The sequence below is a fragment of the Serinus canaria genome, chromosome 8 (assembly GCF_022539315.1).
Source record: "Serinus canaria isolate serCan28SL12 chromosome 8, serCan2020, whole genome shotgun sequence".
Taxonomy (NCBI): Eukaryota; Metazoa; Chordata; class Aves; order Passeriformes; family Fringillidae; genus Serinus; species Serinus canaria.
In genome coordinates this window covers 22,285,998-22,308,354 of record NC_066322.1, presented here as the reverse complement: position 1 = coordinate 22,308,354, position 22,357 = coordinate 22,285,998, and the positions used below count along the sequence as shown (strand labels likewise).

The 22,357-nt window shown below is 39.4% G+C and overlaps 2 protein-coding genes across 5 annotated transcripts in view; one reads left to right on the top strand and one right to left on the bottom strand.

Moving 5' to 3' along the window:
- Positions 1-2,525: 2,525 nt before the first annotated feature.
- Positions 2,526-4,091, top strand: LOC103815116 (beta-1,3-galactosyltransferase 2-like). The gene has a single exon (XM_030226609.2). The coding sequence runs from the start codon at positions 2,669-2,671 to the stop codon at positions 3,779-3,781; it is 1,113 nt and encodes a 370-aa protein (XP_030082469.1). The 5' UTR covers positions 2,526-2,668; the 3' UTR covers positions 3,782-4,091.
- Positions 4,092-7,763: 3,672 nt separating this feature from the next.
- The window catches only part of KCNT2 (potassium sodium-activated channel subfamily T member 2), a 112,727-nt gene continuing 98,133 nt past the window's right edge, over positions 7,764-22,357 (bottom strand). For 3 of the 4 annotated variants that reach the window (XM_050977595.1, XM_030226508.2, XM_050977594.1), the window contains 6 exons: positions 20,534-20,617; positions 19,085-19,213; positions 16,699-16,719; positions 12,500-12,800; positions 11,278-11,362; positions 7,764-10,955 (listed from right to left, as the gene is read on the bottom strand). In XM_050977595.1, coding sequence (XP_050833552.1) covers positions 10,844-10,955; positions 11,278-11,362; positions 12,500-12,800; positions 16,699-16,719; positions 19,085-19,213; positions 20,534-20,617 — 732 coding nt within the window. In that variant the 3' untranslated portion in view covers positions 7,764-10,843. The remainder of the gene's footprint in view (positions 10,956-11,277; positions 11,363-12,499; positions 12,801-16,698; positions 16,720-19,084; positions 19,214-20,533; positions 20,618-22,357) is intronic. The other variant, XM_030226509.2, reaches the window with a different exon arrangement.

Genomic DNA, 22,357 nt, shown 5'->3' with positions numbered 1-22,357 from the left:
TTACAATAATTTTGGTTTAATGGTATGGGTAATTTTTGTGGGCAAGCATTTATTTCTAAAGTATTGTTCTTTTTTCTGTGAAAAAATTTAATGGAAGTATTGTATTTTGAGAGCTTCTTGGCATTTTAAAAGTCATAACCAAGATAAACTATAACTATTTTTGAAGACATAGGTACTCTTTCTCTTTAGCAGCATGAAATTTTCTGCTAATCTTGTAATAACTCAAATTGAAACAATAAATATTCTAGCTGCCTCTTAGAAAAGTCTCCTCTGAAGTTTCTGTTCTTTCCACAGTGGAACTAGGATTTCATCTAATGGAATTGCACTGTCAAAATGAACAGAAGTCAAACACTTAGACAAAATATTTTTAGCTTCTTCAAGAAAACTGCAGTACAGAAGTACACTTAGAACATTGAAAATTATCTTCTGCTCTTTAATTTTCATGTGCTGAAATTGTTATATTTCAAATAACAGTAAAGCAGTTAATTGGAACAGAAATGCCTCTCATGTTCTGATGTCATAGTGACCATGTTCTTTCTTACTTTACTTCGTTTTTTGGATCCTGGATGTTTAATATGTTGTTATGTTTCTAAAGAGCTAAAAACATCAGAAGATTGCCAGAGCTAAGCTATTATTTGCTGTGTTTTTAATGTTTTACAGGTGTGTGGTACATGTGAGCTGCACTGAACTACTGACCAGTTTATCACAGTTTATTCCCCACACACATTTCTTTGTGCCCTTTTTCTCTCAATCTCCAGCAGCTGCACTTTCCATGCAGGTACTGTGGCCCTTGGAGAGCTCTCACTGGAGCAGATTTGTTTGAACAGGAGGAGGATAGGGAGGGACCTTAACCCCCAGCCCTGTTCTGCTGCTGAAGGGGCAGGAAAAGAAGGTGAGTTGAGCCCAGGAAAGGATAGGGAGGAGCTACTGGGTTTTGGTTTTGTTTCTGTTTCTCACTATCCAAATGTATTTTAAATAGCAGTACATTTAAATTCATCTAGGCTGGCTTGGTTCTGTCCTCGATGGTATCTAGTAGGTGATCTTCCTGTCCTTTACCCTGACCCATGAACTCTTTCATCCTCTTTTCTCCCCTTGTCTTCCTGAGGAGAGGGGAAGTGGGGTGAGCATGTGGGTGAGTGTTTGGATGCTGGCCAAAGGTTATCCACCACACATTATTTACATTTTGATTTTACAACATCTGTTTTACTCAGATTAAATTATAGTTGAGCATAAATTGATTTTTTTACTTTGCATTTCTATTGCATATTCTAAAATTATTAAATCCAATCTCTTTTTATTGGCTGTCTGTTCATTGCTACAAGTGACAGAGTATTTTTAAACACATCAAATAGAAAGATGAATGTCCTGCTGCATTTTCCTTTGTGTTAATACACAGTTCCTCTGGAAAAGACTTAAAACAGAAAGTCAAGGACCTGTGAGCTTGTACTCAGATTCTCCATGGGAACAGAGGTAGGATTTCTGAATATTTCAGTCCTCCTAAATCTATCATTTCTTTGCAGAGCAGCAAGAAACTCCTAAAGAATCTACCAAAAAAACCACATGGTTTGGGATGAATCTACACTTTCAAAAAAGACGATTAAAAGTGTTTAATTTTGCTGTTTGATTGTGAGCTACACATTGCATCTGTTAAAAAGGGTTTTGGTACAAAAAAATCTGAAAAAAACCTGATTGACTATACTTTTGTATGTCCCTTTCAAATACATGTAGAGACCAGAAAAGCACTTGAACACAATTAACTTGCCCTTCTCTCCAGGTGGCATTCTTGGGTGTAGGCAGTTCATGGGGTGAGGGATACATGTGATTATCATCTTCTCCCTACAAACTGTGGAGCATCTCCAAGACTTAGATAAATTTTTGTGTTGTTTCGTTGAAGGAAGCCAAAATTTGAAACTGGCTATTAGGGAAATCACAAAGAACTACCCAAAGCTCTGTATGTGCACAGATCCAGTATTTATACTTCACCTGTCTGCAGCCTGGGAGGCTGGGATCCTCAGCTGAAGCCCTTTGAAATGTATGGATCTAGATCAAGACAGTGGTTTTGGGCATTCTTTACAGAGATAGTTGCTGGCAGGGGGCACTTCATCTCCAAGTCTGTCTGCATTAATGTTTTATAGAGTCTAGACAATCACTTTCAGCCATGCATTAAATTTTTGATTTATCATAATAGCCTCCAATGCTATGAATCCATAATCAATCATAATATTTCATTAAGTCTGGATGATTCAATTATGTGATAACTTTTTTAAAGCCTACAGGAAGTAAAAATGTCTTTATCTTTTTCATCTATTTCAGTATTTAACTATAGATCTGAATAATTTCTGTTCTGTCTGATAAAATTAGTACTTTTAATAGCATATTTATTTAGTTTCATTTATTTCTTACTGTTTCTATCATGCTGTATTTCTCTTAGGAATAAAAGCCTGAAAATTTAATACAGAAATTTTTTTTTTTTTGTCTTAGATAAAAGTTTTTGCAATTTATTCTAAAATGAAATAATAGGACTCTTTTAATAATAACAAACTGAAAGGAATCCTGAAGAATCAGAAGCCTGAAGGCGGGTTTTATCTTTGTGTCACAGAGGAAAACAATTTGCTGCTTTTCTGACAAAACATCTGCTCTTCTTGTGCATCCTGTCACAGCTACCAACATGAGCTATTGGAGAGGACTCTTCTCTCCCACGGAATGCACCAAGAGAAGCCTTTTCCTGGTTTTCATCATCTCTTTTACAGCAGTATATTTGATTTCCTATTTTTATACTTATCACCTCGCTGCTCTACCTAAAAGTGATGATCTTCCCATGGAAAGCAAAAAGAGTTTACTTACAAAAATATTTCCAAACTTCAGACAAATCTCAGGGAAAGAAAACGGAGAACTACCACCTGAAAATGGGCAGTCAGGGAATAAAGCCACACCCGCTCTGACTCAGCCATTCTCATTCCTTATTAATGAAGAGGAGAAGTGTAAAGACAGAACCCCTTTCTTGGTGTTGCTGATCTCGACGACGGCAGCCGAGCTGCAGCGCAGAGATGCCATCCGCAGGAGCTGGGGGCGCGAAGCCGCCGTTCCGGGCGCCGACGTCGTCCGGCTCTTCATGCTGGGCAGCGATGCCAAGGGTGACAGCGGGGACGTTCTGCTGAGAGAGAGCGAGCAGTATCACGACATCATCCAGCAGGACTTCCTGGACACTTACAACAACTTAACTCTAAAAACTCTGATGGGCATGAGCTGGGTGGCCGCCTACTGCAGTGGCACGAGGTTTGCTATGAAGACAGACAGCGATGTTTTTGTCAACACAATGCACCTGATTGAAGAGCTCCTCAGGCCCCTCCCGCCTCCCACACAGAATTATTTCACAGGCCATTTAATGACAGGGTACAGCCCTATTAGGAATAACGACAGTAAATGGTACATATCAGAAGAAGAATTCCCAGATAACAGCTACCACCCTTTCTGTTCAGGAACCGGCTACGTCTTTTCTGGAGACCTGGCTGCAAAAATTGTAAATGCTTCTTTAAGGATTAAATATATACATTTGGAAGATGTTTACGTAGGGTTTTGTCTTAATGCAATGGGAGTAGAAATAACACCACTTCCTCGTTCACTGTTTAACATACACAAGGTCCCATTTTCTCCTTGTGTGTACAATGAATTAATTACATCTCATCACACTGAGCCACATGAGCACATACTCTATTGGGAAACACTGCAAGAGAAGAAACACACATGTAAGAAAAGAAAGGTCCATCCTGGAGCATCCTAGGATGGGATGGGCAAAGCAGCAGATGTTTTCTTAGTAGGAACAGAACATCTGTGCAACGATAACTTTCGAGGTCCATGGACATCCTGAATCAGGTGCCTAGGTTGTGTATTATATTGAATTCAAAGGACTTTTCCTCCATGAAAAAGCCGTTCTGCATTGAGTGAATACTGATTTACCTTATTTAGTTTTGGATGAAGCATTCAATTAATTTTTAAAGCCAGCAAGAGACCATACCAACCCTACTGAAGAAAAAGCAAAGACGATGCAATGAAACTTGTTCTTTCATTTAAAACTAATGTGTTAATTTTATACTGCTTGGATGTAATTTGCCTATGTACCATTAAATGTACTCTTGTGGCATTCCAGTGTGACTGAAGAAGAAAGCATACAAGATATCCTGTGCTGGGGAATTAGTTCCAGAAATGTGAGCAGAAACTGCCTCTTCAGAAAATCTAACATTAGCATTTTCCAGATCTCAGTGCCCACAGTGGCTACTACTCTCTGTGGTCATATACACAAAGAAAACCTCATACACAAGATACCACTTGTGTGTTAACATGGAGATGTAATAAAAAAAGGAAAATTAAATGCAGATAGACTGTCCTGTTACTGATATATTAAATTACATTTTAGGGCATTCGGCTGTGTACAAAATATCCTCATAGTTAAGTAAAAAAATACGATGATGCTTACTAACCTCAGAGGATAAAAGTTTCAGTCCAAATCCCTATCAGATGCACATGGGAATCAAAATGTCAATCACATGAACACCAAACACTTCAACTGGAAGTGAGCAAGTGAGCAATGCATCCCCAATGACATTTTGTAAATGTACATGGTGGTGTTTCATGAAGAAACCCCTGAATCCTGCAGTGCAATCTTTCTGTGCTCTGTGCAGCTCCATTCCACCCAGGACTGACAGACAGTGGGAACCCGTGGTGCAGCCACTGAACACAGTGCATTTCTCCCTTAAGGGAATTTGGTCTTAAACCTTTTGATTAAGGAATATTATTACTTGGCTAATACTTACACAGGACATTTTTTCTACTTCAAATGGACGGTTCATCTGGACTTTGAAGACTTTTTTGCATTTACCCTGGGAAAGACACAGCTAGCAAGGACAACACTCCCTCAGGGCTCTCCTGGTCCTGGGTCTCCCAATATTTTCTAAAATTTTAAAAGTTTTACAGCAAGTTGTGTTTAAAAAATGAGTCTTTTTGGACATAGAAGCCATGACATCTTGTGAGACATCTTCAGAGAGGCTTAACCTGGAACAGAGACTAGACAGCTAAGAAATAAAGTAGGTATCTACTAAAAGGCCTCAATGGATACACCCTGGGCAGCACAAGAGCCTGCCCAGGGCTACACCCAAGATGGACCCAAAATGGTCACAAAAATGGATGATTGGTCACAATGTCTCTCACTTTTATAAGTTTTGGTCCATTTGCATATTGGGGTTAATTGTCCTATTATAGCTTCAGGTTATGAAGTTCCATCCTCCTTGTTGTTCTCTTCAGTTCTCCTTTGGGCCTGAAAATTGTACTTTGGGGCCTGAAAATTGTAACAGTTGTCCTTGGTCTCAGCTGGAAAGGGACTGTCTACCTACCTTGTGAGGAGAACTTACTGACACTTCATTTGAAATTGCCCTAGGCAGTGCAGAATCTGAAAAACATGAAAGCTAAAACTTAAGGCATCACTTGTATAGCTGACAACTTGACCTTACATTAAACAATGCAATGAGCTCAGCTCTGAAATCTGTTCCCATTACCTGGGTGGGGAGCACCATGTCGTGCATGATTGTGCAGTAACAGTCCATGATGGTGAGCAAAACCAAACAAACTCAACCCTCACGTGTTCTCCTATTATCTGGATGGCAATAAAGTTCTCCAGGTTATTCAGTAATTCCTGAAGATGGGGTCCCAGCAGAAGAGGACTTCAGGGTGCTGGCTGAGAGCAGCTGACCAAAAACCAGCATGTGCCAAGATGGCCAAGAAGGCCAAGGGCATCCTGGCTTTTATAAAGGATAGTGTGGCCAGCGGGACCAGAGAAGGGATTGTCCCTCTATACCCAGCACTGGTGAAGCCTTACCTGAAATCCTGTGTCCAGATCTGAGCCCCAGAGTCCAAGGAAGACTTTGAGATGCTGCAGTGAGTCCAGAGAAGGACAACTGAGCTGGTGAAGGGCCTGGAGCACAGGTCTGATGAGGAGCTTGGAGGAAAGGAGGCTCAGGGGAGACCTTATCACGTTCTACAGCTGCCTGAAAGGAGGCTGTGGAATGGTGGTTGGTTTCTTCTGCCAGGCAAGCAGAGACATCATAAGAGGAAATGGCCTCAAGCTCTACCAGGGAAGGTTCAGGTTGGCCATCAGGAATAATTTCTTCATGGAAAGAGCTGTCAAGCATTTGAATAGGCTGCCCAAGGAAGTTGTGGAGTCACCATTGCTGGAGGTGTCCCAAGAAATGAGTGGACGTGGCATGTGGCATCCAGTGCAGTGGTTTAGTTGGCATGGAGGTTCTTGGTGAAAGGCTGGACCAAATGGTCTTGGAGGCATTTTCCAACCCTAATGATTCCATGATTGTTTAAGATAAGGTAATAGAGGCTTCACCACAGCCTGAAGCTGAGTGCACAAGCAGCATGCTCATTAACATGCATTAAGTGATACTTGCCAGCTGTACAAATAAAAGGCTGTAAAGATACTAATTCCTTGCTTTTGTTTGGAGTCTGTGGAGTCTGCCACACCAATGTACAGTTATGGAAGCAGTGGGAGTTTATAACTCTAGCAGGAATAAATATTAAAAGCTATAGACTTGCCAGCAAGATGAGCCACTTCATCAGCCAGCCCATACTGGTGAAAGGATACAAGAAATTGGAGAAGTGATCTAGAGAAGTTTTCCTAGGATCAGCAATTGGTGTTCTGGGTCTCAGTGATTAATCAAATCATAACAGTTTAAAGTTGAGATTTTGTAGAAAATTTAGTTCACAGGAATGTCAAATACTTGCTTTTTTACTTAAGTAGAAATATTTGCCTTTTTAAGCTTCTTAGGAGTTTATATTTCTGTTAAATTACCCTTATTGGCATCCTTGCATTGGCAGTGGAAGCAATAATTAAGTATATAACAATATTATCATTAATATGTTCAAATAACTTCAGAAAATAAAAAGAAGCAAAATCTGGGTCATCTCTTGTAACTTAATATGAATGAGTAATTCTTTTCCTGTATCACTGCAGTGCATATTCTTTGTACCAAGCATATTCCTTGTACCAAGCACAGGGAACAGCTGAAATTTTGAAGTGCTGCTCTTTGGACATTAATTCATTCTACATCTGTTTCAAGGTGGGTAGGGTTGCTTCTTATAGAATATCAAGACTATGAAACCATATTTTATGCATATTACCTAGTTTTATAAATTCTACATTTCTAGCACTGCCTTGAAGAAGTATTTTTATAACTTTGATGTACAAATTGATGTACCTGCATAGAGCTGCTTCATGTTATTAATTCATTTTCAGATTTTAGTGGCTGGTTTCTACTGGATATCAAGCAGAATTCAAATCTCATGTCAGTGTTCCAAAATTCCAGAATGATTGCTTTCAGCCCTAACTGTCTAGAAACTAGAGAATTGTGTGTTACCTCTGCTGCATTTGGTGTCATTTCAGTTTTCCTCCACTGCTGAAGCCTAACATTTATTTGATCTTTAGCTTTTTTTGGTGCATGGGTGAATAAAGTTGTGTAATATTCAGAAATATGCATTTGTATACTTGGAAGTTGATAAAGTGTAGTTGTGGTATAAAGCTTTCAGAGAGAGAGAAAATATCTATGCTGGGAAATACTGCTCTTAATTTCTCAGACAATATGCCACAACTTCATTAATTCATTTCCACGGCAGGTTTTAAAAACTCAAGAACTTTATGCTTTTTACTTTGTACATGAAATCATGTGTGTTGTGGAATTGGAGTGAAACAGTTAAGGAAACACACTGAATGCCATTAAAAAAAGTTCTTGTGACTTTTTTATTGCAGACTAGGTAACACATTTTCATAGGTTCTGGCTTTGCTGGAGATTCCCTTGAGAATGAAGCAATTATTATCAGCTAGCTCTTCCCTCTCTGGGTCTGTGACTTGGATACCAAACTGCTTGGGCAGTGCTAAGGCAGTGCTGGGGAACAGGGCCATCTTTGGGTTGTTGACAGAAGTGAGCCAGGAGGAAAAATACATACAGTTAGCAGAGATAGAAATAATCTTTTCTTCACAGCTCCACATTTCTCCCTCTACTTAGTGAACTGCTGCTTGCTCAATCCCCTCTGTTCAACAGTCATTTGACTCTGCTCATTCTAGAACTTCATCATCCCTTCTCCAGCACTGAGCCTTCAGACTCCTGTTCCTCAGCCTGGTCTCCAGGCCAGTTAGGCTTGTGTTACATTTCTGATAATCATGACAAGAAAAAAGTGTGTGAACATAAGATTGCCTGTAGGATGACCATTGAAGAATCACCTCCCTGGCCACTGAGGACTGTGCATACTGTCTCTTTCAGGGTTAATGTAGTGGTGCTTAGGCTGGTCTTGGATGATCAACATCCCACTAGAATGCAGTCTGTGCAGATATTCCAGAGGAAGCAAACCTGTTCTGCTTTCAACATGAAAGACAGCATTATTCTGAATAGCTGAACTTTGTGGTACATTATTCATGGGTTATTAGAACTTCTGCTTCATCAGAAGCTGCTGATAGCTTTTACTACCTTGCTAGTCTTCCAGCAGATTTTGAAGAGAACTAAGTGTTTGGTTCACAAAGATTGCCTTGCATTCATTTTAGGGACTCCAAGTGTCTCCAGCTGTCTTTGTGTTTGCTTTAGCAAATCTTCTGGGACTAATGAGCAATTAGAAATTCATTAAGCCTGGAGAAATACCGGGTCACATTAGATACCACTATTCCAATCTAGCTGAGCAGCAATTCTGCTGAGTTAAGTGGGCAAATGGACACACCTGACTGCTTGTCTCTGCTGCTTTATGGGCTGTTAAATGGGAGGACTCAAGGCCTCCCTATAGATCCTTTTGGCAGAGTCCTTAAATCAGTGGAGTGTGCTGTACACACAGAGGAATTCCTGTGAACTGTGACTCAGGCTAAAAGCAGGATATCCAGCTTGCCTGCTGGAGGAAGCCATGGTTCTGGAAGCCTCTCTGCCTCTTTGAGACTCCATCAGAGAAGCCTTCAGAATGCAACACAGATCCTTCTAATATTTTGGAATGAACATTGTTAAGAAACTTGTATTTTTTAAAAAAATATTCAACTGGAATAGAGTTTTCTCCCTGAAGGTATTAAAAATAAAAAAGTTATTCACACTGCACATGCCAGCTCTTCTGGGTAACTTCTATGACAGGTCTGGGACAAGATCCTGTACCATATACTCCTTCTTTTTCTTTCTGAAAAAGTGCAGACTTCAGTCTGTGCAGCTGTTTCAATTGTTTCTTTGTTTCCCACAGTGCCCATTCGAAATACTTTATCTGTGAATAAACTAGTGAATGACTCAAGTGTGGAATAATGGACTCTAAGCAGAACTACTGAATTGTTAAACCTTGGAATCATTAAGAGGAAAAGCAGATTTTCTGTCATTCCTAATATGAACGTGACTTGATTTCAGTATCCTTACAATGCTGATAGACAGGCTCACATCCAGGAGCTGCTTACTGGGCAACTTGGTTGTGGTTTCTGTTTCAGAAATTAAAGATACTTCTGCCAATTAATATACAAGAGAATAGAAGCAGTTTTGACTGATTTTTTTCTTTCTTTTTTTTACAAATAGGACATCAAAGGAGATCAGAGAATAATAATTTTTTCCATATTAGACTATCTGCAAAATTACTTGGTTCTATGTGGACACTTGCAACAGAAGGGGGTTTAAAACCTCAAGTATGTTCTTCCCCATTTGTGACAATGATCTTGAAAGATCATGGACAGACATGCTTAATTCTGTAGAAAGCTTGACCAATTGTAGTTGCTTCTTACACAAGCAGATGCTTTCTTGAGTACATCATGATGAAGCAGAGGTTTTAGATCCATACTGCTTTTTCACACTATGTGGAATTACATTCATTTTGTGGAATGGGTTATAAATCTCTTTAATCTTCAGTGAGATACATAATTTAATTTAAAACCTATCACTTTTGGGTAATCTGAATACTAGACATGAAATGCTATGGACAAACTGTAGTTCTGGCATAATCATGAAAATGTTGAGGGCTTGTTGTAGGAATCATTCCCTAGAGGGATGCTTTCACTTCTGTGTTATAATCTACTCAGGTTTCTATAGAAAAACCCACCAAGGTTCAAAGGGTTGTGTTTCACCTGAGCTACCACTGTATGCAGCTTCACACAGTAACTTCCTAGTTTTTTGCCAGTGTTGGGAGAGCTGCCTGTGAGAGATGAGAGGGACTTTCCTGCAGCTGGGCTCTTCTGTCATTGACGTGTCTCAATCTCAGCCTCTGAAGTGTGACCAGGTTGTGTCATTCAACCTGGTCTGTGCAAACCCAAGGAACAAAAACCTAGGTCCTGGAGGCTAAAATGGGACTGAAACTAATCTGTGTTAATAAAAATGGGTGACAGGCTGAGACTGGAAATTATTTCAAAGACTGAATTGTTGACACACAAAGCCTTGTTGGCAGCTTTAGGTATTAACATATTTGCTACTACAAATCAGGCATTGTCTCTCTATGGGCATCAGATAATCTGACATTGGTCAGAAGCTCAGTCACTGACATGCTGCCACATAACTATGCTTAGGAGCACCTAAGCAAAACGTGGTAGAATCTGACATTTGTTCATGTGGGTTAAATAGCAACAGGTGTCATCATTCTGTTAGGCTGACAAAGTTCAACTATGATGAACAGGCCACAGACCTGACAATCCCTGAAATCAGAGTTTCTAGGCACCACATTTCTGCATTTGGTCACTTACCCACTGTCATTTTGTTTCCAAAATCTGAATAAAATATACCACTCAGTTTGCAAAACAGTTAGTGGAAACAACCTGTGTATAAAAGTGTCTCTGAATGCTGTGGTGAGTTCCATATCAAAGCTGTGTCTCCTCCCTGGTGTCTTGTCCCACTGTATTGCAGAAGCTGTTCTTTCGGCTGGCTCCAGCATTTGGAACATAAGTCAGTGGGTCAGGTCGGATCAAGTACCTACAGAAAGAAACCACAGCTGTTACTCAAACACAAGGTGCAAGCCAGGGTAAGTGCACACAGTTGTAATGTTGAAAAGACCTGAGCAAGACATAGAGTTACTTTGAAGGAGCTTGGTTTAGTTCCTGGGGTAGCATTGGTTAGATTTTTTCAATTTAAAATACAGAGTAAGAGGAGGATGACAAGGTAACAACATTACAAATGTATGTATTGTATATTTATATTTGTATTTTAAGTATATACATATGGAGTATAATTAGGTATTTCTTTAAAAAGAAATCTCCTTTTTTTTGGCAGGTCTTGTGACTATGCTTTAACTTACACTATATCATTCAGCTCTAATCTTGTATCTGGAGAAGGGTTGATCAGGATGTAGGAAAGGGTGTTCTGATGATCATTCATTTCATCTAGAGGACAGGGGAAAAAAAGTACCAAGAAAATTACATTTACAAATGAATTGTGAGAAGCATTACTTCTGACATATTAATTTGATGAAAGTTCATAGAGCTGCAAAAAAGTGTATGGTGTGTCAGAGTGATTTCAAATAATTTTAGCAATTTCTTTTCAGCTGTACTCATATTGAAACTACCTGACATTATCAGGTTATCTTTTGAGTTATTAGCTGTAAAAGCATCCTGTTTTCTAATGTTTTAAAAATCTTCTGGTTTTTTTCAGTCATAGCAATTTGAATGTGGCCTCTGAAACCCCTGGAAAATATTTAGGCCTGAATCTTTCTGCAGAGAGTTGTACGGAAACTTAAAGAAAGAAGGCACAGAAATTATTCAGATGAGTTTTGGAATAAAGAGCCTCTATTTACATATCTAGAAATTCCTGGTGCTTGTAGGAAATTAGAACCCATAGTCCTGGGGTTTCCACCCAACATGCTACAGGGCCAAGGCCAGAGAAAGGCAACCTAGGCAGCTGTGGTGCACATGTTAAAAAGTGTTACACAGCTCTTGTCCATAGCTTAAAAAAACCCAAAACAATGCTACAAACTAAAAAGCAGCCTGACATCAGCCTTGCTGGAGAATGATTTGATGGATAAAAATGGCATCTAAAGACCTAGTGAAACATGCTTTCTAAAAATGACTTTCATATGATGATTTGGCATTATTTTTGAAAATTGTGGGGAAAAGGCAAACACCCCTCACATATAAACAACTCCCTGCCCTGACATACGAGTGAACTTCACAACAGCCCTGACTTCATCTTTATTTCAAGAGCTTTGTGGAAATATGGTGGAGCTGCTCAATGACTGGGGAATGGTGAATTTATAAATTCATTTATAAAATGAATTTATAAATTCACCATGCAAATTTCATCTACTAAATATAAATGGGACTGACGTGCTACCTTTTGAGCCTTCCATCTCAGCATGGGAATGGCTCATAATAGAATGCATTAAAAACACTCCAAGGTAAAGCAACAAAACAAAAAGCACCATCATAAACTTAGTGTTTTTTGTTTTGGGTCCATCATTTTGGTTCATCTTATGAACAGTTGCACCATGCTAATGTTGCTACTGAAGTACTGTATAGTGGTACCGTATCCTGCTGGAGAGAGGCCCAGGTGCTTCATTCTGTTCTTGACGAGTTCAGCGAGCTCCTGCCTTTCTGACCTCCTGTAGAGGTTCATTCTCTGCTGGTTGATCTTCTCAGCAGTTTTAGCAGAGTGCCTGGGTGCCCTCCTGCTCAGGCGCCGTGCCCACTGCATGCTCTTCCTGCGCAGCAGCGGGTGCTCGGGCTGGTCGCTGGAGGTGGAGTTCCGGTGGTTGCCGCGGCAGCCGAGCTGCTCCTTGGTGTCTTTGGTGTCCTCCCATTCCTCCACGCTGATGGAGATTTGGGACTTGAAAGGAAAAGGGCCAGAGAGATGGAGGAATGGTATGAGATGGAAGCAGATGAAGATGTTCTCTCCTCTTTCTTACAGCGCAGCTGGACATGGGGTTTGGCTGCAATGGAGCTGAGGGCATTCAGCTCTTTCTTCTTAGCAAGTGTTCCTGAACTGGGCACCCTTTACTAGACTTGGACTTTCCATGTAAAAACGTTTCATTTATAACTTAAATACTTAAATATAACTTAAATACTTTTATCAAGTGCAAAAGCAGGTAAGTGTTACTTTCTGCCCAATTGCACTGTGATTCTGAGAAGAGCAAATTTAGCCTTCTGATATTGCTCTTCCTGAATCTAGGAATCAGACCCGAATGACTTTCCTCCCAGTCTGCATATTTTCAGAAATCCAAGTTGTGTAACTGGTTTTTACATGTGTGTTGTGGATTCATTAGGTAATGGTTCCCTTTGGCTGCAGTGTTTTCTGTACTCTCTTATGACCACAGGTAGAACATGCCTGTTAACTGTGTCTCAAATTCCCAGGCCTTCCTGACCTTCCAGCACACATGAAATTAGCATGCATAACCTTCAGTGTGATTCAGGGCACCTCTTGTGAAACCAGTAATTGATTCCTACCATAAAGAATAGTGATATTACTCATGTAGTGACAAATCCCCCCCTATAATTAAGAGCCAAAACCTGTTGCTGTGCTGCTGTGATTTCCTTATGCCACCTAAATAAGACCAATGGTATGTGCATGTACAAGTACTGAAATAACACAGGTGGATGGACTACAGGTGTATTTCTAACCTAGAGAACATGAGAGGAAACATTTCAAAAGTTAAATTGTTTCAAGGTGTATTTTAGATTTTATGAGTAGTTTAATTTCTAGTTTCAAAAGCACTTCCTTAACAATCCTGAGTTCCTCTTGTGCTATTTGAATTTCTTTTATTGACATTGAAACAGTAAAGTCCTTGATGGTGTTAGTGCAAGCACATTACTAGGGTACTGGTCACAGATTTCAATGTGGTGAGTTTAAAATAAATACATGAAGTATAAAACAAATATGATGTAAATGAACAGGCTGAGTTTGTGGGAATCCCCTCAGATAGAATATGCTGGCAGCAATCAGTGAATAAAGGAAATTTAACAGAGGAGCTACTGAATGTCCTTTGCCCACTAACATGAAATCTGAAAGCAAGATTCTGTTGACCTCATCAGTGCTGTACAACCTTTCTGTAAGAGTCTCACCACAGATCTGTGTGGTTTCTGGAGCCCATAAATCAGTATTTGATATGAGTAAGCTGGATACAATATGAAAGATACTTGCATTTTTCACTTTTGAACAAACTAGCTTCACACTATCTGTGTAAAAGAAAAAAGCAACACACAAACCCAATCAAACAGCAAAACAATCAAACCCCTTAATTAGAAAGAACAGTACAGATGTTTATCTTGTAGCACTTCAAGTAAAATCACATTTTTAATATTTTAGACTAGGATCTTGCAATAAGCCTCAAGTAAAGACCACATAATTTATTGAGGCTCTTCAGGTTAGTTTGCAGTAGAAAAGGGATTTCTCATTGTTGCTTTTTTTTTAAACAACCTGATTTTTTTTAAGTTTTGTTACTGACTCTGCTGAGGTTAGGGAAGAAGAGAGAACCTGGATCCCTTTGAACAGAAATGCAATTTGATTTTGGTGTTTGTTAGACTCTCATTTTGGGTTTGGGAGCATTTTACAGCAAGGACTAAGGTAGGCAGAGTACATTCCATAAGAATGCTACTTATGGGTAGGAAGGAGCTATTTGGTATGAACAAATTGGTGTTGGTATGAACTAACTGAGTGTAGAGGATAGTCTTGTTTTGCCTTTCTTCCTGCCTGCATTGGCAGCTTTCCTTGTCAAGCCCTTGACTAAACAAATAACCAGACTTGCTGGCAGCAGTGCTATAAAGGCAGAGTCCAATTATCATCACTACAGGAGGGAAAGTCACTTCTTGAGCCAGAGATTAAATGGGAGAGGCCAAGTGAAAGTATTTTGTTTCTGTGAAATCTGTAAATCCTTAGCCTGAAGTTTTGAAACACAGGTGAGCTGAAAGCACAAAGGAAGGTGATAAAGCTAAATATTAACTTCAGGAACGATGAAGTTTTTATCCTGCCTGTAGAGAAAGCTGTGCAGAATGGCCCCTTTGCTGTATGCAAGAGGAAGAAATTGAACTTTAAAGACAAAGCAAAATCAAAGCCCAAACTATCTTTCAAAAGCAGCACAAAAGTGTGTCTGCCAGTGGCAGCTGTTAAACAGGCAGAAGATAAAACTCCAGTGCAAAGTACTTCTGTGTGTCCCCCTCTGTTTTGACCAGTCTTGAACTTCATTTAAAAATACTTTTGTAATTATCATTACTTTGAGGTTTAATTGTTTTCAGTGAATTTCATTTTCTTGTTCCATAGCAGGTAAATCTGTTGCATGAGAAGCACAACTGATGACATAGTGCCACTCCCGTGCCACACAGAGAAGAAACACTCGCCTTTAAACCCTTGAGTTTTTTTGCTTTTTGTTTTTTCAAGGCAGGTTCCTGTCTCACATATCCACTGTGTGCCCTGAAGGGTGTGATTGCTTACTTGTGCTGCCAGACAGCTGTGACCTACATTCTGTTAGAGCACGATGCTCTAACTTAATGTTTCATGCCCTAAAATCTAAACATTAGGCTGCTCAACACGTGGCAGGAATGAGAATGTCGTCACAGACACACCAGTGTACATATTTGAGATTATGTGATTGAGATATCTGTGCTGATAACACCCAACTCTGATTCACTTCAGATTTTTGCTCCTTTGCCTTGCTGCTCCCTGGGAGCTGTGTGTAAGAAGTGAAGTAGTTTGAAGGGGTAGTTTCATCTGCTCCAGTCTGAAGTAGTGACTTACTTTTTACCTTATTGCAAGTCCTATACTAACTAAATTTTATTGCTCTGCCTACCAAGAATGCTACATGCATCAAGGGCTCTAGAAATGCTTTTCTGCTCCAAAAGCTGTCTAAACCATTGCTAAGTACAGCCACATTTTCCTTTTGTGATAAACCTGGGGATTTTGCTCCACTAGCATTTAATGTGTTAAAGCAAAAGGCTTTCACCAGATGATATTTTCACTGTAAGGATGATTTGTTACCTTCAGAATTCAACAGGAGCAGGCCCAAAAGGAACCAGAATTCCACAGGACATCTTTGAAATCCCAGTCTGTCAGCTTGCAGATTTTAGCAAGCTGTTTGTGTCCAGAACAATGTTACTTTAAGATCCATTTACTTAAGGATGATCCATTGCACAGTTCCATTTTCTCTGAGGATTTCACTCCCACAATTGAACCAACTGTAAAGTTTCTGGCTGGGATTTAGTTACATTTCTTCATAGTAGACTGTATGGGACTGTGTTTTGGATGTGTGATGATAATGTGTTCATGATGGGGATGTTTTCCTTACTGCTGAGTGGTGCTTACACCCAGCCAGGGCTTTTCTGCTTCTCACCCACCCCAGCAGCAAGTGGGCTGGGGAGAGCACAAGTAGTTGGGAGGAGACACAGCCAGGACACCTGATCCCAAATGACCAAAGTGACATCCCCTTATCCAGGGTGCTTTACTCTGCAGGAACAGCTGCAGAAGATGAAGGAATGAGATGCCTGATGGAGCTCTGCTTTCCTGGACATGGCCAAACACCCCCTGCTCATCAGAAATGTGAGCAAACTCTTTGCTTTTCTTTCACACACAGCTTTTACTTATCAAACTGCCTTCACCTGAGCCCAAGAGATTCTCCCTTTCAGCCTCCCAGTTTTCTCCCCATCCCAGCTTGGGGGGAGCAAGCAAGCCAGCAGCTGTGTGAGGTTTGCCTCAACCAGGACACCCAGAAAGAGGCAAACAATAAGCAAATACTTACTTGTGAAGCCATTTCTCGTGACTGACAAAGGAAGGGGAAAAAGAAAACAAAAGACAATTTAAGCAGAAGTGAATCTAAAGAAACAAATATGGACTATTAAACAGGAGACACAGAAAAGCAGCCTACAGGTAATGAAAAAAGATTTCATATCTCTTTTATGTATTTTTGGAGTGTAGTGCAAATGGTTTGGGTCATAGGTGTGTTAGTCATTGAGAGGCAGGCTAGATTCACTTGTTATTTAGTTACTGAGAGGTAACTAGAGGTCACTAAAAACTTGCTTTAATTTTAAAGAAGTTATGAGTATCTGGCAGTGAAGCAAGAGCTTCTCATTTGCATAGTGATAAAAGGAGTGCCAAAGGATAAACTGTACATATTAAATATTAATTTGGGCATATCTTGTCCTTGTGACTCAAGTTACCCGTGTTATTACCTGACAGCATCCAGGTATGTGCAGTACAAATTTTTTTATTTTCTTATCTCTGTTTAAATTTAGTTAGTTTCTTATCTCTGTTTAAACTCAAATCGATAATCACGTTAAAGGTTCTCTGAGTTATAAACCTTCAAATTTATGGCTATAAGTTCATAGTTCCTGAGTAAAAGGAACTTCTCTCTTTTTTCCATTTTAAGGATCTTACCCGATTTTTAACCCAAGATTTCCACTTCTGCTTCTCTCTTTTTTCCATTTTAAAGATCATACCCAATTACATTCTTCTGGCTTAATGTATTGAAAAGCTACAATGATAACCCATGCTAATATTTCTTAGTGAAATAAGTTAAAAAATCCTTTAACTTCAAAATAAACACTTTTCAGAAAGATTGGGGCTTTCAGCATCTCTGTGTCTGTAGGTCTCTATCCATAAAGGCCAGAGATGCAGAGCAAGATGTTGCTCTTCTGTGTTCTGGGGAATAGGTAGGTGAGGGGAGATTTCCCTGCCCCTCTCTAGAGGGGAAATGTTGTACAAATTCTAACTCATTAAACACGAAATTGCACAAGTATTTGTGTGAAAATACCACTAAAGGTCTGCATTCAGACACTTCAGCTTAGAAAGACCAACAACTGCATTTTCTTCACTTAATAAAGGATCTTCCACATTTTTCCAACAACTGACAATTTGAAAATTTAACTAGGAGGTTTCTCCAACCTCCCTTCCTTAATCCTCTACCTGATTTAACTCAAATTCTTTGTGAGATTGCTAGTGAAAGTTGATAGGAAGTAATAGCAGAACTCCTCTTTTTTTTTTTTGTGGACCTGAAGTTAAAGAGCCAGCCCTGAATGTGAGAATAAAGCACTGCCATGAATTTTATCTTATCCTTCTTCAATGAATTCTTAAAATCTAGTATGTCCTCTCTTTAGTGGAAGGCTGTGACAGACCTTTTTTTCATATTAGCAGTGAGGCTGACTACATTCTTCTCCAAGGAATGATTTTGATGGCTCATGTTAAGGCTGCTATAGTTCAGAAGAGATTATTGCAGTGACAGAGTCCACTGGCTAAGCTGTAAAAGCCACCTGCAGAGACAGTGATGGTCCACAAAGAGATATTCCCATGAGCTGGGTGGGATCTTGCACAGCTTTTTTATCCAACTTTTATAAAACTAACTTCAGCTGAATGTACTTCCTCAGGAGCAAATCTTGCCATTAAGCATTATATGCCTAAATGTTTTCTGATATTTTTCTGAAATATGGAAAATACAATATAAATTACTTATCTTAGACATTAGTTTAAACTATGTCTGAGTATTTCAGAAGAAAGGAGAGACTCGTTGCTCACTGTTGCATTTGAAAGCCATGGTCTAATGAGATGGCAGTACTAATGGCCATGTAAACAAATGGATAATACATGACAGAAATCAAAGCTTCCCAAACAAAAAAAGTATGTTAAATAGTCAGGAAAAAGTGGTTTTGTCATTTTTTATAAACAGAGAGATGGAGAAATGTACACATTTATGTGGCAAACACAGAAATACATATATAAACTATTACCACTGTTCAGCAGCTAAATTTAGAGAGATCCCACAATACTTTGAATAACACTAACTAGAAATGAGCAACAAGAGAATGAATTAGAAGGTCACGTGAGCAGTGAAATGCCACCTGTTTTGAGACACAGTGACATGGCAAATGCCACCTGTTTTGAGCCTGGCACTGTTGGCACAAGGGCCAGAGGGCCTGGTGAAGGGTTTGGTACAAACCCTGCTGTTAGTGAGCACAGCAAGGTCAGAGCAGCGCTCGCTCCTGAGCTGTGCCCAGCTGCCCCTTGGCTCCCATCCATCCATGCCCAGGAGGGGAGCACAGGAACCAAAGGCCAGGTGTGCACTGGCCCTGGGCACTGCTGGAGCCTGGGGCTCAGGTGGGTTATGTGACCAGCCAGCAGGGTGAGTGACCCACCTCAGATGTTGTGAGCTTCTGGGATTCTGTCCTGTAGACTCCAATTGGAATGTCTCCTGTAGAGGAACAAAGCTTCTGATACAGTCTGGCATATGTCCTAATCCACAGATCCTCTTCTGTGATTTTCATCTGAGCAAATAACAAGGAGGAATAATAGGAGGGAGGAATTTTAACTCTTGGGGGTTTACCACTTGTTCACTATGCTACTCATGAAAAAAACCCCAAAATTAAACACTAGCTGGTACTGATCCCAGTGTAGTGTTCAACCTTTGCTCTACAACAAATCTGCAACTTCTATTGAGTTTGTCAGACTGTTTCTCTTTTGCCTTCTCCCTGTTTAGTAGACATTGTAGTGGAAGCAGTTTAGCATTATGAACTTCTGGTCTTGGTTTAAGATTACTTAAAATTTACATGGCAGCCTTCACCCAGTGTCTATTTTTGACTAAAATATAAATGAATAAACTAAATATTGTCAGCAGTAAGAAACTGGTGTGGACAGACTGGAGTGCATGAGTATTTTGAATTTGAATTTTGTCCAGCAGACTGCAGGCTGAATATGTGGGAGGAAGTAGTACACTAAGCATAAGTGGCATAAGAAGTCTTACATGAAGCTCACTTACTTCATTACTAGCTTTATTTTGAGATGTATGAGTTCCTTTCTGAGGATTCAATTGTACTTTCAAGTGTTCTTACATTCACTGTAATGAAGCTTAATGATTGGCCAAGAAATACATAATTTTTATTTGAACAACTTTTTTAAACCATCATTGATACCTTCCTGCCATTATTTATAGATGGCCACAAAGGAACTTGTAAATAACTCAAGGTGTGGTGATCTGTTTGCTACCCAGAGTATAATGGGTGTGGGAGGAAACAGAAAAGTGGGGTTTATTTTAGTAAAAATTACTTCCATTGTGTTTTTATTTGTGTATATACAAAGTTAAATTGCATTGGGGAATATTGACACATGTAATAACAAGATGACTTTTGAACTCCAACTCCTAGTCATTTAATACAGCTAATCTTTAGATAAAAACTACTCATGGCCTTTATTGCCCATTGGAATGGGGACTGGGAGATAGTCCTGGTCAGGCTGCACAATACAGCTAGTGCTTCCTAGCTTTTATTTACTTTATTTTTACACTGGTTGCTGAACTGCCATTGCTATTTCATATAAAATGCACTACTCCTGTGTTTTCCTGACTTTCCAGTTTTCTGCTGCATAGAATGCATTGTGTTTTCTCGAGGAGATGTTTTTGCTATGGCACTAAAAATGCTTATGTTTTCTGTTTAATTTCCTTGTCTTCTCCCTGATGAAAAAGGGAACAGATGGCCTTCCTTGAACCTTCACAAAAGGAAATGCCATACAAAGAACGTTAAAGTATTTTTCAGACAGTACAGAATCTTCTCTGGTACTCTGTACTGATTGGGGTTTTTTTAATAACTTACAGAACAAAGAAACCCAGATCCTGGTGTGGTGTCAAGTCCCAGCAGAAGTCTTGTGATAGAAATCATATAATCTTTCACAAATGACTGCAAGATATTTTAACAGGAGAGACAGAAAAGAAAGAAAAAAAGCTTTAATGAACAGAGGAGTAGGCAACCATTAGCACTATGTATGACTTTCAAAGGAATTATACATCTGTGTTTACAGTCCATCTCTTTAAGTAACTTAATCACTGTAGGAATACCTATTCCTTTCTTTTGGCTGAATTTACTTATATAAAGGAAGTTTTCCTAAACTGGCTCTGCATGTGCATGCAAGGAATGTACAAGATTCAGCAGACTAAGGCATAACAAGGTACAGGGAAAGGAAAGATGGATGTGTCAGTGGAGTGAGGTGTTAGCCCTACGAGGTGTGAAATTATAATGAACTCTTCTGTGCAGAAGAAATGCTGGCAGATGTTAGATGGCTCTGTAGTCCTCAGTGGGTCTCTCTGAGGTGACACTGCTATTATTTTATTCAAATGAATAATCTGAAGGATTTTTAAGGGTTGATATGCCTTGTTGCTCTGCTAAACAGTGTTGCTATTGGTTAAAAGGTAGAAATTAAGTTCAGTGTAGAAGTGTAGACTATGACCAGGAATGGACATTAGAGCAGTTAAAATCACAAATATTTCTCCTCCTGGGTTGGGCTGCTGGAATGAGAGGGCCAGAGGGGTGCCCTTCTTGCTGTGGCTGAGCTGTTCTTTGCCACCTGTACTCAGGTGTGGCAGGGCAGCATGGCAGCCCTTGGAATGCAGCACACACCATAGCTCTGCTGGCATCCTGCAAATGCACAGCTAACCAAGAGGTTTTCACAGAGAAATACTTCACAAAGGTATTACAGAAATCCTTTAGAGCTATAGAATCTGGATTTGCTCAAACTCAGAAGCTAGATGGATTTCATTTGATACATAGTGATTCAACTATTTTAATTTTTGTGCTGGTAGTCTCCCAGTTGTGATGGGCTAAATGCCAAGGAGCATCTCAAACAAAATTTGTTTGCAAATTAAACATATTTGTTATCTTGGCAGCATCATTTCTGCCATGAAATTTCCATGAGTTTAACAAGTTTATTCACCAAGATTTGCAAGATCAAGTTTTCCTTTTTCAGTCACTGTCCTAAAGATAATTCAAAGGCTTTTCTTTCAGCCTGTAATGGGAAGAACCCTGATGTTCCCCATGTCATTTGCTCTGTTTCTTGCAGAAGAAAACCACAGAAAATGGGACTATGAAAAAGAACAAAGAGCTGCTATTATAGAATTTCTAACTTGAAGTAAGGAAGATAATTCTAGAAAAATGACAGTTCACCTAGGAGCAGTAGCAGTTCAAAGGAAGGACAGGTGGAATTAAAGTGACAATGAGCATTTGAGGCTTTTTGTTTTAACGCTTTCTGGTGAATGGTGTTACTCTGTCAAGTCATTGCATGATTATTCATGTCTAGGAGCAATTATAAAATATTGAAGTCATTTATGTGCTGGCAGAAGCTGTTGAGTAACAGATTTGTTAATTTGTTGATTAACAGATTTGTTTCATATCTTTGGTATTTGTATTCAGATTTGTTTCATGCCTTTAGTATTTTTACTGTATTTACTATATTATTTACTATATTTTACTATATTTTTTTCAATATCGTGGTATGTGATGCTGATATTCAGGGGCATTATTATGAAGATGTTTTATATTTCTAGAACCTTAAAATATGTATGCCCATATTCATGACTGGCTTTTTATATTAATGGCTTCTTGAGCAAAGTTTAGCTCCAGGAATTTTTCTATTTATGTTGGATT

Bases quoted from the DNA above. Each gene is read 5' to 3' on its own strand.
- LOC103815116 (XM_030226609.2), top strand. From the start codon at position 2,669: ATGAGCTATTGGAGAGGACTCTTCTCTCCCACGGAATGCACCAAGAGA.